This window comes from Helicoverpa armigera, chromosome 29, assembly GCF_030705265.1.
Source record: "Helicoverpa armigera isolate CAAS_96S chromosome 29, ASM3070526v1, whole genome shotgun sequence".
Taxonomy (NCBI): Eukaryota; Metazoa; Arthropoda; class Insecta; order Lepidoptera; family Noctuidae; genus Helicoverpa; species Helicoverpa armigera.
This window is the reverse complement of record NC_087148.1, coordinates 5,683,505-5,701,100: the sequence shown is the minus strand read 5'-3', so window position 1 is coordinate 5,701,100 and position 17,596 is coordinate 5,683,505. Positions and strand designations below refer to the sequence as shown.

The following is a 17,596-nucleotide window of genomic DNA, read 5'->3' as shown; positions in this document are numbered from 1 at the left end:
TGAAATGCAAGCCGGTCTGTGTAGGCTCTTACGAATAGTAACAAATTATTCCTATTATAAAAACTATTTGTTTTGCAATATTTTACCCAAAGATTTGATGTCTCCTTAGATCGTTTCGTGGGGGAATGTCTCAAAAGTTTTACTAGAATATCAAAAAAAAACTTCAAACTTATGAATTATCAGAAAAAGAGACAAAAATATTTAAATATAAAAAAATAAAGTTTATGATAAAAAGTCAAATCAATTTTAATGCATGTTTTTGCTATCGGTAAGAGTGTGCCAGGATAATAATCTAATCTTCCGCTTTAGGGGTAAATATTACCCCAGCGGGGCCCAGCAGGGCCAAGGCCTGCCGGGGCTGCGGGTTGTTCGAAAGAGATACCGCGGCCCTGGTACATAAAAGACCTACGACGGAACACGACGGTGTTTAGTCAGTAAGAGTCTGACACTCCCTCACCGCGCGTAACCCACAGCGGGAGGGGTCATTTGATGATTTTACGTCGATAAAAAAAAAAGGGGTAAATATTAATTCATTCAAAAAATGGGACTTCAAAAAAAATATATCAAATTCAATGTTTTTGAGCAGTGTTGTCGGGATAATAAAATCTCCCATTTCAAGGGTAAATATTATATTAAACTCAAATAAAAAATGGTTATTGCAGTGTTGCCATGATAATAAAATCTCCCACTTTTTATTTATTTATTCAATAAAGTACACCAACGACATTTTTACAATTGGTAAATAGTTATATTCTTTTAAACTTTTGAGACATAACCCACAATTATTTATTAGTAAGTTTGTCGTTATATGTTCGTGTAATAAATTAGTTGTAAAATTAAATATAATTATTATATAAAAATGAAATGATTGGCCTTTATTCAAAAACTGAGTGCTTGGTAGGACTTCGTCCAGATATATATAAAGAAAAGACTTAAAATGAAATTTTTAGTGTTTAATATTATAAAATTATATTAAGCTTTTTATATTTTGCTGTGGTCAAGTTTTTGAAAAAATCATAATTTTTCAAAATTTTATACATGTATTGGCAACGAAATTTTAAAACCAAAAACATTTTCTCCTTTTTTAAGTCGGTTAAAAAACATGTGTTAAAAAATAATGACCACAGCGAAATAATGATTAAAAAAAAACGGCTTAACAATTATTATAAATTTATTACCTATATTTGTATTAATTTATTTATATTATACATAAGTATATGATTATATAAATATAGTATTTTATAATTGTACTTAATTAGGAGTAATTATGTTTGGGCATCGATTATATTGAGATTTTTAAACTTTATTCAGTATTTGTGGATTTTTCGAAATAATTTGGATATCAAAATTTTGCGTGGCACCCGCACGGGTCGATCGGTCATAAGGTTAAGCAACGCTTGACGCGTTCCCATCTTGTCATGACGAGTTCCTCCGTGTTTCGGAAGGCACGATAAACTGTAGGTCCCGGCTGTCATTTGAACATCTTTGGCAGTCGTTACGGGTAGTCAGAAGCCAGTAAGCCTGACAACCAGTCTTGCCCGTACATTTTGATTACCAAATTATTTGAATCCATATTATCTGAGTATACGTTATAGGCCTTAATACTTAAATACGAGAAAAGTTAAATCAATTACAATTTGCATTATTGTTCCTTATTTTTCGAAAGTAAGTAAAGTACCGACTATCCCGACCGTTAACTGTCACGATGGTTAAAATAAAATTCAACTATCCCGATAAGGTAAGCTAGTCTTTCTATCCTTCTGGTTATATTTTTTCATATGGGGCTAGTGAAACTATCTGATTTGTGTGAATTGGTGACAGACTTAGGCCCATTTTTACCCACAAGGTTAAACACCAGTTAAAAAAAAAACGGCTGCTTATCATAAACGAAAATCTTCAATACTTCAAAGTAAAGATTTTACTTGTAAGTTAAATTCTTAAAAAGATTGATTCCCAAAGCAAGCTTAGATAAGAAGTATCCTTTCTAAAACTGCCGCTTCGCCATGACAGATAGTCGTTGTTTAATTTAACCGACCAATTACCAACATAACTTAGGTGAAATTAGGCCTAAGTTTACTGTCACTCCGGCTAACTATCTCAGAATACAATATTTTATAAGTAAACTGCATTAGTAATAATTGACCCGTATCTTAGCTATTCGGATAGCATACCATCACAACGGTTAAGTAACTATCCCCTTGGTTAACTATCCCTAACTATCCCCTCGGTTAACTATCCGGCGAATAGCCACATTAAATGGCCTATACTACCTACGTTCCTATCAAATAATACTGTTTCTAATGGTTTTAGTTTTTATTCTCTTGTAAAAAACGTGTTTTGTATATTTTTGTGGAATTATTTTATAAGAATTGAAAATACGGGATGTATGCCACTTTTGTATTGTGAAGCCTTTTTAATTTTTTAGACCTTCACATAGTCTTACTACAAAAACTTAAACATATGTTGAACACTTGTCTAAAAAACTGTGGTTGCAAAACGGACCCTATTTCAACGTCATAATCTGAATTTTTTTTAGACAAGTGTTCAACAGAAGTTTAAGTTTTTGAGGTACGACGGTAAAGGTTTTCTGTATAAAAAGTGGCTGAATTGAATCTAAAATCTCAAACTACCCACAAAAATATACAAAACACGCTATAACCCATGAAGTGCCTACTAGTATATAAATATATACATACTATACATAATAATATAGTTTTAAGTCTACTGTAGATATATACTATACATTGTATTAATGCTAAGCCTTGCGGTCGTCATTGTCAAATGGTTTTGTATGCACTATTTACTTTCTGTGGTTTCACCCGTGTCTCGTGGAAACTACTGCCCGTACCGGGATAAAATATAGCTTATGTTACTCAGAGAGAGTGTAGCTTTCCAACAGCTAAAGTGATTTGCAAATCGGTTTAGTAGTTTCGAAGACTTTAGGTTCCTGCAATTAAGCTTGCGTCCCCAAAGAACTACTCCGTGAATTTTGATAAAAAGTAGCATGTAGCCTTCCTAAATAAATTGGCTATATGATATTGAAAGGGATTTTGAAATGGGAGCAGTAGTTACTGAGATTAACGTGTTCAACCAAACAAATTATTATTATTAAATGGATAGCGAAATCCGAAGCCAGTAGTAACGACTTCATAAAGCCTGATATATTGACTTATAGATAGGTATAAATAGAAATCAATATTTTTAGACCTAAGTGAATAAAATAGTTTTCAGCCCTTCTATAAACGCGATAGTTTGTATGAATTTGATCGGCTTTCACGCAAAATCTACCGAATGGATTTTGCTAAAGCTTTGTATTAACATAGCTTATATATCACAGTAACATATAGCCTCCTTTTTATCCTAGTACGGGAAGTAGTTCCCTCGATTCGCGAGTAAAACCACAGGTAATCTAGTAATAATATAAAACCAGTTGACAATGAAAGCTATATTTCAGCTGTATTGTATGTTTGTAAGCAGTATTATGTTGTCGCGATCATTCGTTTGGCAAATTAACTGCGGATTCCAATAACCGATCCATCGCTGTTTTGCGATTGGATATTGAAACTTCATAGGTATAAATTGTTTTGTTGGGGCTGCGGGATTGTTCGCGCAAGTTACCGCGGCGCTGGTACATAAAGGGCTTAAGAAGGAACATGGTGGGTTTTAGTCAGTAAGAGTCTGACACTCCCTCACGCTGCACCCACAGCGGGAGCCGTCATTTCATGATTTATCACTAAAAAATGATTTTAATCTCTAATCGCAAAAAACAGGATGGATAGGTTATTGAAATCCGCTGTGAATCATTTCACCGGTTGTACTTAACGTGTCTCTACCGATTGTATAATTATTTATGTTTCAATTAAATTGAGGTTTACTGTCTTTATTGGTCGTTTTATTTTCACAATATTTTATATATTTTTTGTCACTTAGCGCCCTCTTTACACTTACAGTTTTTTCTACACGTGGCTTACGAAATTTACAAATATAAAACCGCTTCGTTAGTCGCTTAATTTATTACAGATTACGAAAGATGTTAACATTATTTTTATGGAAGCAACTTACATTGTGTAAGTACGGGGTAAGGGGTAAGGGCCAATTTCATCGACAACATAAACGTTCGTTTTCCTTAAAACAACTGTTTACTTTGACACTTGAACGTGAGAATTCATAGTAAACAGTTGTTTTAAGAAAACTGACGTTTATGTTGTTGATGAATTTGGGCGTAACTCAGATTTGAGTAATGGAAGAAAACATGCTGCGTTGACTAATGATAATAACATGATGATTTTTTTTCGCTCAATATTATAATTTTTGGTCTTTCTGACCACTTGAATGTTTGTGGCTGATTTAAATTCCCGACTTTTTTATGGGACTTTTTTTGTCAGTCGGAATTTGAATTTATTGATCGATCCGCTTATGATTTTTACCCGATTTAATTTGACGTTACAGTTAAGACTTTGATATATTTTTAAGCGTTTTATACTTATTAAAAAAAGATATATGAATAATTCAAATCCCAAATAAACCCAGAGAGCGTCTTTTCCTCGCTTTTTACAAAACGCATGCATCCCCTATAATTTTATAAAGATAGTTCACTCTTTTCAAAAGATAAAATAATTATTTTGTTACCCATATATTTTTTTCTTTACTTTAAACCATGTAGTTTTCCTAAAACTCCTTTATATTTTAAAGCCTTAAATGGCCTTTTAGATCTATAAAACTTAGCAATATTTATTAATTAAGTAGATTTAGAATAAAACAGAGTGAACTATCTTATAGCTGTACTTTAGACTTATCGATGGATAGAATACTCTTATTCTTTCAGACACCATTTTGCATCAAAAGTCGTAACATTTCCTTAGAAAAGTTACGACTTTTTTGATATCAAAAGTGTCAAAGAATAAGAATATTTTATCCATTACAGCTGCCTGTAAGAAGCCAGGAAAGGAAACGCCCATTTCTCCATCTTAATTCTATTTTATTTATAATTTTAATTGTCATTCTAAAGGGCGGTTTCTTGACCTTGCTTGTTCCAGGTGTCAGAACGTCCACTGAGATAGTAACGCGCCATTTTATCGATATGGACCACGGCATTCCTCTAAACATCCACGCGAGACCCCGTTTGGTCGGACGAAGGCCCAATGAGATCGTCAATATAGAAACAGACGTTTTCCAAGAGAAATCTTACAAGCAATACTCGTCGCAACATCTACGTGATGCCCTTATAGCTGTGAAAAAAGGATATAGTGTGTATGCCGCGTCTAATAAGTATGGAGTTCCGAGAAAGACTTTAAGGAATTGGATGGAGAAATATGATATTAAGAGTCAGTTTTCGAAAGGTAGGCGCGGTGCGAGGACCCAGATTTTGGATCCTTTGGATCTAATGGTGGAAAGGGGGTCTACTAAGTTTGAAGATACGTTGTAAGTTACGGCTGGATGCTGAAAGGTTACTCAATTTTAAGAACTGTTGAAAAATTAAGTTTATCTCTGTCATACTTATTATGTTAATTTCTGCTACAGATTTAAGTAGTAGGTACTTGAAGTTGAGTAATGTTTGAGTATTTCGAAGTTATCTTGCCAAATGTTATGTGTAAGTAGCTCGGTTGAAAATGGGGCTCGTTTTACGTATATTGTTTTTTTTACATGTCCTTATATAATTCTTATATGTTAAGTCAATCGCAAAAAAACTATTCCCAAAGGAAATGCCAAAATATAAGGGATTTTAATTTTGAAATCCTAAATCCTGGTTTAGTATCTAATTGCATGCTGGATTCTTTTAGTATTTTCCTAGCGTTATCGATATTTTTTATTATATCTTACTAACAGATTTGAAATTTCGTAAAATGAGACCCCAAATTCACACCGAACATGGTAAAACACGCCATAACTATCTAACCGTAAAGTATTTTCATTTCGAAACGAAATAATATAGATTTTGCTATCAATATACTTAAACTGCTGTAAGATTAGAGGCCGTTTACCAAATTAAAGTCACACAATAATAAATATTTTAGCTGCCTAACAGGGATATTACTCTAAATCCCAAGTTCCATTATTTTGAAAATGACTTTCAAAATTCATTACAAGTAAATTGACGTTTATGTTGCCGTTGAACTTGGCCCTAAATCAATGAGAAAAAATATTCTAATATACAGTTTAAATCGGTGGTATAAAATTCGCATTGAATTAAGTATTATAAAAGAAATGAAATTAAGTTTTAGATTTTCAAAAGTTTTATGCATGTCCAAAAATAACTAACAGCCTTCCTACAAAAACGTAAACACCTGTTGAACACTTGTCTAAAAAAGTGTTATGCAAAAGTGACCTTATGTCAACGCCATAATCTGTCAATTTTTTTAGACACGTGTTCAACAGGCGTTTAAAAGCTTTTGTGGTACGACACCCGGTATGTCTCTTTCTATCGATTGCGAAATGACGTAAGTCAGAAAAGGAATACGCTGGTCACTAAAATAGTATTATTGAGTGACTTTATTTTGAATTATAATAATATTTGATAGTTATGTATACCTACAGGGAGAATAGAAATAAGAATCAACGAGCATAGATGTCGGACGTAAGATTATTGTAGCGAATTCATTTTGGGCATATCTTTACTTTACCAACAAATCAAAAAGCATTAATTAAAAAGTAGGCTGAAAAGCAGCACTTTTAGAATGTCAAAATTACATGAGACAGGCCCCCAAAACGCCCACCCTTCACCACTTCCTGTCTGTTATTGCTGGGAAGAAAAAGTGGCGCAACAAACTCTCCAGCAAGATGGTAACATTTAAGGGGTCACTTTAATATATTTTTTATTACACATTTATGTATGTTAATCCCTTCAGTGTCTGCTCAATAGTTAAATAACGTAATGTCTATAAACCTTGCCTTGCTTGCGGTCTCTCTGCGGTGGTGTCGGATTGTCGTCCCATAGCGCTATGAGAGTGAAGGAATAGTGAGTGCACCTGTGTCCAAGCAAAAGTGCGTGCACTATAATATGTCCTGCGCAGCTGACTGATCTCCTTTTATGAGAGGCTAGGACGCCATTATTATTATGTACTCTTTTGCCAGTATTTTGGGCATTTTTAACCGTCTTCTAAAAAAGGGGAGGTTTTCAATTATGTTTTTTTTTTTATGTAAAGATATGCCCCAATCTATGTGTCTAGTCTAATTTAAACTTAACGATTTATGTACCTACTTTATATGATTTTATCAACGCTCATTAAAGCCCATTTTCACCGACAACATAAACGTCCGGTTTTCATAAAACAACCGTTTACTTTGAAAATTGAATGTGTAACTTCATAGTGAACAGTTGTTTTAAGAAAACTGACGTTTATGTTGTCGGTGAAATTGGGCTTTGATAAATTAATAGATTTGAAAAAATCTGATGATGTGTGAATATTGACTTTTTTATAATGTTTTACAAATTGTGCAGGCGTTTTTGGCGCTAGAAAAAAAACTATACTTTAATTATTATTTGTGAAAAATCTAATGAAACTCATTTGGGTTGTTTATGCCATGAATATAAGAAACGGATTGATTTCCTCCTTTAAAAGTATCCCTTGCAATTGTCACTAAAAATATGTCAATTTGTGTTTGGTCTGGCTTTCGTGCCAAAACGATTGAACCAAATTTAATGGAATTTGGTACACAGATATACCAGAATTCAAAGATATAGGCTTCTTTTTATCCTAGTGCGTGAAGTGTTTCCCTGAAGATAACGGGGAACAGATAATAATATATTATTTGTAAAATGGCTACAGCGACCCAATTTGAGTTTCACATCAATGTTTGTCAATGCTAATAATTCTGTTGTGAATTAAAATATTATGTTTATAATAAAACTACACGTTTACAATGTTACTAAGTGCCAATAGTTTATACGCGACCAAAAACTAGATTTATTCCGATTAATCGGTTAGTCAGAATAATCTATACTTTGTCTTTTTAACCACGGAAGAAGTAAATATAGCGGAGATGCCATAAGGAAGGTAGGTCAGGCGCCTTCTTGTAGCTCAAGCAACGTACGGTAGCCGGGATCAGTTACTAGAACTAACGAGGCGTTCGGGTTCCTTGTCAAATCAAAACCAATCTGTCAAAGATTGTCCTTGATTGATTGGTGATTTTATTTTGAAAATAATAGACAGAAGAAGGCGTGTAAGGGCGGAGCTAGTAACGTTCCTCGTCCCCCTCGCCCCGCATGTTGTCGCGCTACTTTCTTACGCGGTGTCCTGCGTGAGCGACGAACGCGACGCGACGCGACGCTGCGAACGCGACGAACGCGATCAACTCAAAGGAATTCCCTACATGCGGCCTATGTGACAGTCTGCGGCGAGACGCGACGTAACGCGTACTTGTTTTGAGGGCGACCAGACGCGACACCGCGAACTATTCAGAAGCGTTGATTGTTGTGGGACAAAAAAAACATAAATATTAAAGAAATCGTTTATTAGTACAAACAAGTTGGAAGATTGTTGCTGTCTGTACTTTAAATATGAACTTTCAAGCAAAATTGTAACACAACTTCTCCATGATTTGAGAAGTAATGACCAAAATCACGTAGGACATCTGTCGCGTATAGCATCGCGTCGCATTACGTCGCGTCGTGTTGCGTCGCGTCGCGTCGCGTTCGTCGCTCACGCAGGACACCGCGTTAGAAGATTTTGCGTTATGACGTCTCCTCTAGTCATTTTGTACTCCATGGTTTTAACCAAATATTTTATACGATTTTTTTTTTACTGAAATTTTTACTTTACTGACTAATCGACTATTCGGCTGAATAGAATCAACTAAACTGACTAATATTATAGTACTTTACCCAGTATATAACTTATAAATTATAAGTCAAATAATTTATAAACTATAAGTCAAATAATTATTATTTTTAGTTCCTAATTCGCCAAAGTAGTGTTAATTCAATCCAAATATTTAGTAAATTATAACTTTTTTTGTTTGTTGATTATTTATAATAATTGTTGAGTTTTTTTTCACTGGCAACGACTAATAGTGAGTAATTTGAATATAAATATAGATAAATAATTGTGGTACTTAAGCCTAAGTTCACCAACAATATAAACGTCCGTTCTTTTTGCAAACAACTGGGACCCGATTCTTCTAAGTTATAATGTCAAAATTGAATCGCAAAAGCAGATTGCCCGATATGGTTTAAACAACCATATCGGACATTCTGTTACTAATATGAGACCAATCGTATTCCAATGACATTTGATTGGTTTGCGATTGGTCTGCCATTTTGGTTTATACGGTAGCTCGCAATCATATTGCAAATGCAAATTATTTGCAGACAAAAATATTAATTATTGAATCACAGAAAAGGATAAAAGTGTTTATTTCAAAGAAAAAAAAACGAAATACCACAAACACTTCAATGGTAATTGAGTCTTGATTGGATCTCAGTCGGATGCGAATCGTATGTATCTATTTACTTAGAAATTGAACGTAAAAAGTCATAGTAAACAGTTGTTTAAAGAAAACTGACGTTTATGTTGTCGGAGAACTTGGGCCATAATTTGTAACATATTGTATACTTAATTATTATCGAGTGAATAATTGTATTTTTGTATTTAACTAAGTCGTAAAATAAATAGCGTTTTTAGTCCGTATACTTAAATAGGATAATTTATATAACTATAGGATAAAGTGATTAGAAAACTATTAGTTTATCGAAACGTATAGATAAATGATGAGGTTTTTTATAATGGTGAATTTTACAGCAATAACGAAAAAAACAACTAATAAGAACTAGATAAAATGAATTCTTTATTTTTCAATTACTCTGAAAATCTTTACTTAAACCAAATTTTATACTCTTATTTTCTTTAAGTTTATTTTTTTAAGGTACATTTTGTATGCCAACTGCCGATCGCACATGCCGCGACTACATGAAGTCGGCCGCAGCTACACTACTGGTTTGTATGTATTTACATGAAACCGAAGCATAAGTCTGACACCAGTCTAACCAAGGGGTATTGGGTTGCTCGGGTAACTGGGTTGAGGAAGTCAGATAGGCAGTCGCTCCTTGTGGCGCACTGGTACTCAGCTACATCCGGTTAGACTGGAAGCCGACCCCAACATAGTTGAGAAAAAGGGTCGGAGGATGGTTTTGGATCGAAACGCCCTCAGATATCAAGTTTTCATGCAGTCACTGCAAGTGCAGTCGGCAGCTGGCATATAAAACGCACCTTTAGAATTTTATATGGAAAGGTAGCTTATTTTAGCTACATAAAAATATGTGTTTTCTGTATGTACGTTCAAGGAATGGCTTTTAAACAGCCGGGACCATGCGGCAATATTGGTTACTTAATTAATTTATAAAATAATACTAAAATATAATTTATTTTTACAATCTTTTTTTTATACTGTAACTAGTAAAATTTTCGTGTACCTACTTATTTTACAATAAGCCAAAATAATTATTAATTAATATGAGTCGTGTAATAATTGTACTTAACTAAATATTAAGGGAAATAATTTATAATGATAGGTAATTATTGTATAACTGAAATGGGAATATTCCCATTGGATACGATTTATGTTTTTTTTTTGTTACGTATACACTTTCCTATACGCTCAGTATTCTAGTGAAAAAATACGCTCAGTATTCTAATGAAAAAAAAATATGAATAAGTAATTCTTATAATTATAATTCTTATAAATTTTTGCTTTCTTCCTATCTCTTATACCTAACTCATATCTACCTCGTAGAAAAGTTATATGTATAACTAATTTACTGATTCGAATTTAATCACTCCAGTGTTAGCAATGTAGACTTAACAGCAGATACCAAAAATATTTGTCTGTGTTATATGCAAGTTTTACAGCATGATTTTATATTTTCTGGCCTTTTTTTTAAATTTCTATTCCTCTGGGAATGTGGTCTTTTGTAATGGGAACGACCACGTATGTAATGGGGAAGTTGTCGAATCTAATGGGAATGATGTTGTTTTTAATGGGAATTTTGTCGTACCCACTGGGAATGTAGTCATATGTAACGGGAAACTTGTCGTATTCAGTGGGAATATACATAAGGTGACAGTATATAAACGCTATGTGTTACGGGTGACTGTATCTACGGATAATAATTAATTATAATGAATTTTGTCGTGTATCTTTGTCTTTTTCTTTCCTTATACACTCTTAACCTATGCCATATTGCAGACTATTATTTAAAAAGAAGGTAATCACATTTATTTTCTTTAATTACTAAACCGAGCGAACAGAAAATCTGCCTTTCTGAAAGCGCTCTTTTTTAATTCTGTACATTTCTGCTTTATCAGAACTTTTAACATATAAATATCTCCAAAGTACAAACTCTATACCAAAAATAATTATAATCTTTATCGGTACCGATGTTTAAAATTTAGTTTTGTGTTACTAAATAATGACGTTAAGGCTACTCGCCCACGTCAGACTTTTTGCAGCACCGATAAATTGCCCGATTTTTGTTGGACTTTCTGACTGACTTTTTGTAAGTCGACTACATTGTACTATTACTATCTGTATGTCCTATGTTTCTCCTACAAAAAATCGGTCACCGATTTATCGGACGTCGGCGGGTAGTTTGAAGTGTATTTTAACAATTGTCACAGAGTTCCCGATAGCCAACGTCCAGTGTCAATACGACAGCCCATCTGACACGGAACCTGAGCGGGGTGGTGCGGTGGGAGGAGGGGAGCTCCCCCCACAGACCCCGGGGGAGGGGGGCGTGGCTAGACCCCCTGCTGACCACACGTACGATACGCGCGATGAGCCACCCGCATTTATTATACGACATGTTAATAACGTAAGTATGACGGAAAAAGTGTAATTTAAGTAATTTTTAATTGTAGGTTCACTGACCCAAACTCACTGACAAAATAAACGTCAGTTTTCTTTAAACAACTGTTTACTATGAATATTCACAAGCATTTTGCAAAGTAAAAAAATATTTCAAGATTGACGGTGTCGGTTGTCGGTGAAAATGTGCCTTACCTAATATAATGCGGAAGTAGTGAAGAAGTGTCTGTCTGTCGCGCTTTCACGTAAAAAAGTACTGAACTGTTAAAGCATATATATGCTTTGATAAAAGCATATATATGCTTTCATAAAAGCATATGCTTTTGACCCGTTTGCGGGGAGTGGTTTTCCCGAGAAAGGGTAGAATTAATAAAGTAACTATTAGATGTATTCACGAATACGACGAATACCGAATTAAAAAAAAAATTCAAGAGAAACATCTACTGCGCTTGCCCACATAATTTTTACCCTTGAACCGCTTATCGTACCAAAAGGACATCTCAATCGGTTTAAAATACTTTAGACAACCAAAGAGAAAGCTCAAATTAGCTAATTACCCTTTAAAATATTTCCAGGCGTTACACTTACAAAGTCCACCGCACTTCCGCGAGATCAGGCCCAAGATCATGACGATAGGGCCTGTCCTGCGACCCTCGTCCGCCTCCGTCAATGTCATACACGTCGGCGATCAGGCACAGGTATGTATTACTTCATTTACACCGCCACAAGCATTTATCATCATCTCCCAAGCCTTTTCCCAACTACGTTGGGGTCGGCTTCCAGTCTAACCTGATGCAGCCGAGTATAGTGTTCGTGTGTGTAGTGTGTCCGAGAACGGACAAGAACCTTACAGGAAAATGGAATCGCTATAATAATACTTAAGGCAGAAAGTATGTATAGATGTAGGGACACACACATACGTAGCTATGTAAGTGCACGTACATATTTGGGTATGTGCGCTTCAAACTGCGACATAATGTTGTATCTGCCTTATGACACACTTGGTCACCTGCGTAGCCTTTTCCGAACTATGTTGGGGTCGACTTCCAGTCTGACAGGATGCAGCTGAGTACCAGCGCTTTACAAGGAGCGACTGCCTCTCTGACCTCCTCAACCCAGTTACCCGGGCAACTCAATGTCCCTAGATAAAACTGGTTGTCAGTTGTCAAACTTACTGGCTTCTGACTGCTAAAGATGTTCAATGATATAGTATAGAGTAGACGTTTCATGAGATCTTTTTAGACCTACGCTGTTTTATAAAGTCTGGATCCTTAAAATGTCCATTTTCACCTCGTCAGAACATATCCTCCCCACCGACGGAGTACAGCATGAACAAGCGCATCCGTCGCAGCGAGGTGGTGCTCCGGCAGGCCGCCGACTGCGTCAGCCGCGGCCTCACCTTCCAGACTGTCTCCGAGCAGTTCAACATACCCATCTCCACTATACGGTAAGCGCACTGACCTCTATATTTATACACTGGACAGGCTGTTCCGTACGTTTGACAGCAATTTTTTTGTGCCCATTTGAAGCGCCAATATCGTCTAAGCGAGTGTTCACAGAACTAATTTTGACGTATAATTTCAAATGGCTGTGAGAGAAGTGTTTGTTCATTGGTTCACTGTAAAATAATTTTAGTACCACGAACACTCGCTACGTCAAACAGCGCCAAAATGGCGATTATCAAACGGGCACAAAAGCACGTTGACAACAGCCTGTCCAGTGGTAAATATAGAGGTCAGTGGGTAAGCGTCATCTCCCGAGCCTTTACTCTATCCATCAGAACATATCCTGTAATATATCTCTAATGGCAGCCAAGTCCTTTTGTCGATCACGGCGGCTGTTCTCATATAAGGAGATCAGTCAGCTGCGCAGGACATTATTATAGTGCAGGCACATTTGCTTGGACACAGGTGCACTCACTATTCCTTCACTCTCATAGCGCGATGGGACGACAATCCGACACCACCGGACAGAGATCACAAGCAGGACCGATATTAACGTGCTGCGATGCACGGGTGTATCAATCACTCAATCACCAACCAGACTACAGGCTGCTTTTTGAAAGTGTCTAAAACAATAGTTTGTCTAATTGTCTTTTTTTACAGATTTTTCATGGCGCGGAAAGGCATTCTACCACGACGTAGAAGAGGGCGTAGTACCGCGGTAAGCATTACTCAGCATAGTGCTGCATATTGGACTAAAATAATAAAACTTCTTTGATAATTATTAAACGTCCTTAGTTTTCGCCGAACTTAAGTTTAGATGAGCGAAAACTAAGGATGTCTCTTGAGTTGATTTCATCAAAATCAGTTGAGTTATGGACACTCTGATTAATAGTAAAGTTACTTATAAATAATCAATAATCAATCATCATCATCATCTCAGTCATAGGACGTCCACTGCTGAACATAGGCCTCCCCCTTAGATCTCCACAGATACCTGTTTGGAGGCGACCATAAATACTGTACAATAATAATTATATCTCTCCACAGCCAAATAGACCATGTAGCAGTCCAGAACCACCCTTCCACATGCAGCATTTCAAGCTACCAGACATGGTAGCCCTCAGGGCAGACGACGAAGACCCCCCCGCGCAGTAGACCCCAAATTAAAGTTAACCCCAACACAAAGTTGACCCCAACTCAAATTGGACCTCACCATAAAGTTACCCCGTCGTGAAGTTGGTGATATTATTAACATGATACCGTTGTGAGGTTGACCCCATATTAAAGTTGACCCCACCGCGAAGTACTGAAGAAATCAAGTATATAACTTTGTAAACTTGAGACATTGGTATCCTAAGATCTGTAGAAAAATTCTAATCATTTTTCAAGTAAACAATGTTTTGACTGGGACAGTCTCTCAAGCCTTATCCCAACTATGTTGGGGTCGGCTTCCAGTCTATACAAATGTATGAAGTTAAAAAAATATATATAACAGTGATGACGAGTTTTTTCAAAAATAATATTACTTCTTGACTGAAAATCCGGCATTGTGACTAAATCTACAGTATTTTACATGAAACGACTTTAAAAAATACTTGTATAAGGTAAAATTGAACACGTGAAGTGAATGCCTTAGAAAATACACGAGTATGCCATAATGTGTAAAGGTGTATACATGGATAGAAGGCCTTAAATATGTATGTATTGTATTGTATAATCTGTGTACCCTAAAGGTACACTATTTCGTGGCCATAACTTTTTAAATGAAATAAAAAGACATTTCTCCGGTGGAAAATCCCAAGTTAACCGACAACATAAACGTCAGTTTTTCTGAAAACGAACTGAACTCTTTCTCTGAACGTTTTACGAGTAGTCAGAAGCTAGAAAATCAGACAACCAGTCTTACCAAGGGGTTGCCCGGTTAACTGGGTTGAAGAGGTCAGATAGGCAGTAGCTCCTTGTGGCACACTGGTACTCAGCTGCATCTGGTTAGACTGGAAGCCGACACCAACATAGTTGGAAAAAGGCTCGGCATTGATTTTCTTAAAACAACTTTTTAAATAATTAGTTGTTGAAAAACTGACGTTTATGTTGAACTTGGGTTTAAGTATTGAACATTAATAATTAACGAAAATAACACCTGACTTACGCCATAAGTAAGATATATAATTAATCTAAAAAATATAAACTGTGAATATTAGAATTTAGAATCTCAGTAACTTACTTGTATAAAATATATAATGTAGCCGTGTAATATTATAATAAACAATTCGAAAATAATTTTGCCCACCAATGGGCAAGGCATTCATAATTTTTATGCTATACAAACTCTTTTGGAAAACCAAACGTTTTTTATGTAAAAATAATTTAACTTTTTAAAATCTCATAAAGTGATCTTTTATATTAAAGCTGTGTTAAAATATATTGAGGAAAAGATCTCGTATTGATAAAAACAATAATTTTACTGATTACAAAAGTGCTTTCAACCACATTTCAGTTTTAAATTGGGCCTAATTGGAAGACTGCCTGATTTTCTTGAAAAAACTTTTTTTTGCAAATTTTTTAAGACAATTTGTAAAATTACTCCAATTTTAATTTAACATGTACCGGTAAATCTGTTTAAAAGTACCCGAACACTGCAAACGTTTAGTCGGCCGATAGTTTGTTTGGGTTCATAAATCAGTATGAAGATGAATGGTAGTACGCACATTACAAAGATCAGGTATTTAGCCGGTATCAGACCGACTGAGAACTTTGATTTGAAGCAAGATTTTCTTTAAAAAAGTTTCTCAACTGTAGGCCGACTGTTTAGTTTAGTCTGTAGTGTGTTAAAGAGTATTTATTTAATAAATAACCGACGTTACAAAATGGAGGACGTTCTCAATTTTTCATTTTTTTTGTGGTACCATAGAGAAGTATGTACATAATTAATTATATAAGTACTATATAATTATGTAATAGATGTGGCCTTTATGTCTAGACAATGTCACTATTTTTACTTAAAAATAGATTTGTAGATTGGCAATATGGCGTTGCAATATTTCGCGACAATTTTTTCAACAAAAAAAATCTGTGCAATAATTAATATACTGTATTTTATTTTTGACATTGTGAATAACGTAATAATCTGATTAATTAGTAAATAAAAATTGATTGTCCAATGAAAATCGCGCGAAATATTGCAAAGCTGACATGTATCTGAAAGCGTGTAGGCTTTGTAGAATGTGGTACCTTGTAGGGCACTATTTAGTGCCAAGTTACACTAAACACAATGTAGACATGTAGACTAATGCCCGTTCTCACCAACAATCTCTTAACGTTTCCCTTACTAAGTGTCACTTAGAATAAGGGCTCCCCCAATAATATAGGTAATAAGGGACACTTAAACTTTGGTGAAAACGAAATTCTTATTAAGTGTTCCGTAAATGCTCTTAGAGGATCCCTAAATTTAGGTATTTGTTGGTGAAAATGGGCATAAAAGTACCAAGTGACACTTGAATACTTATATTCCGAATTACAGTCACAAACGAGTATTATTTAATAAGTGGCACACTAACGCCATCCAGTGTCGAGTAGCGGAACTAATCGTTTTATTTTTGTAATAATAGATGGCGTTGTACGCCGAGAAAAGTATTTTTACACGAGTTTAAGTTTCGGCAGCTATTTTTGAACGAAGGATATTTTTTATTGTGAAAAACAGTATTATTATTACATTTGAACAAATTTGTTTGTTTTTTTTTACTAAGTTATTGTGAATTTTGTGAAATGTCCGTTGTTTGGGCAGTGCGAGGATTGGCCGGGTAAATTGCACTTGTTAACGAATCAACCGGTCAATCTAGATACTGCTCTTAGTTATGGTTTTTGTTTGTGATATCAACTTGTCTGTGGTATATTAGCTGTTGCCCGAGGGCCTGGAGGTATAAAAAAGATATCTGGGAAATAAACTACTTTAGATTAAAATAATATATATAAATAATGTCACTTCTGTTAATCGTTTTGATGGAAAAAAATATTTTCACTTTTTGACTGTCAATTTAAGCAAAATAGGATAAATACATGATAGGAAAAATCTATGAAGTCTTCATATAAATTGCATAATTAGTTAATTATAACAAAATCATTTTCAGTTGTTAAATCTCTGATGTAACCAATAGTCGACAAGTATAGGTACGGCTGGTTATCGTTATAGTTAAACAAATAGTTTAATTCAAAAGTATTGAATTTAACTAGCTATCAACTGCCTTATTATTTAAGTTAAAAAGGCAAGTAACACCGCGTGTAACAGCTAGTATATGACAGAGAGAGTGCCGTGAAGTGAGCCGCGGTCACGGCTAGCCAGTGTAGCTAATATA

General features: G+C 35.1%; 1 protein-coding gene across 2 annotated transcripts in view; it reads left to right on the top strand.

Annotated features, from left to right (window-relative positions):
• Window positions 1-16,909, top strand: part of LOC110377829 (protein bric-a-brac 2) — a 40,253-nt gene extending 23,344 nt beyond the window's left edge. The window contains exons 8-12 of one of the 2 annotated variants that reach the window (XM_064042696.1): window positions 11,613-11,806; window positions 12,375-12,497; window positions 13,098-13,246; window positions 13,905-13,962; window positions 14,292-16,909. In XM_064042696.1, coding sequence (XP_063898766.1) covers window positions 11,613-11,806; window positions 12,375-12,497; window positions 13,098-13,246; window positions 13,905-13,962; window positions 14,292-14,399 — 632 coding nt within the window. In that variant the 3' untranslated portion in view covers window positions 14,400-16,909. Of the gene's footprint in view, window positions 1-5,036; window positions 5,486-11,612; window positions 11,807-12,374; window positions 12,498-13,097; window positions 13,247-13,904; window positions 13,963-14,291 lie in introns of those variants that run through there. The other variant, XM_064042697.1, reaches the window with a different exon arrangement.
• Window positions 16,910-17,596: the final 687 nt, after the last annotated feature.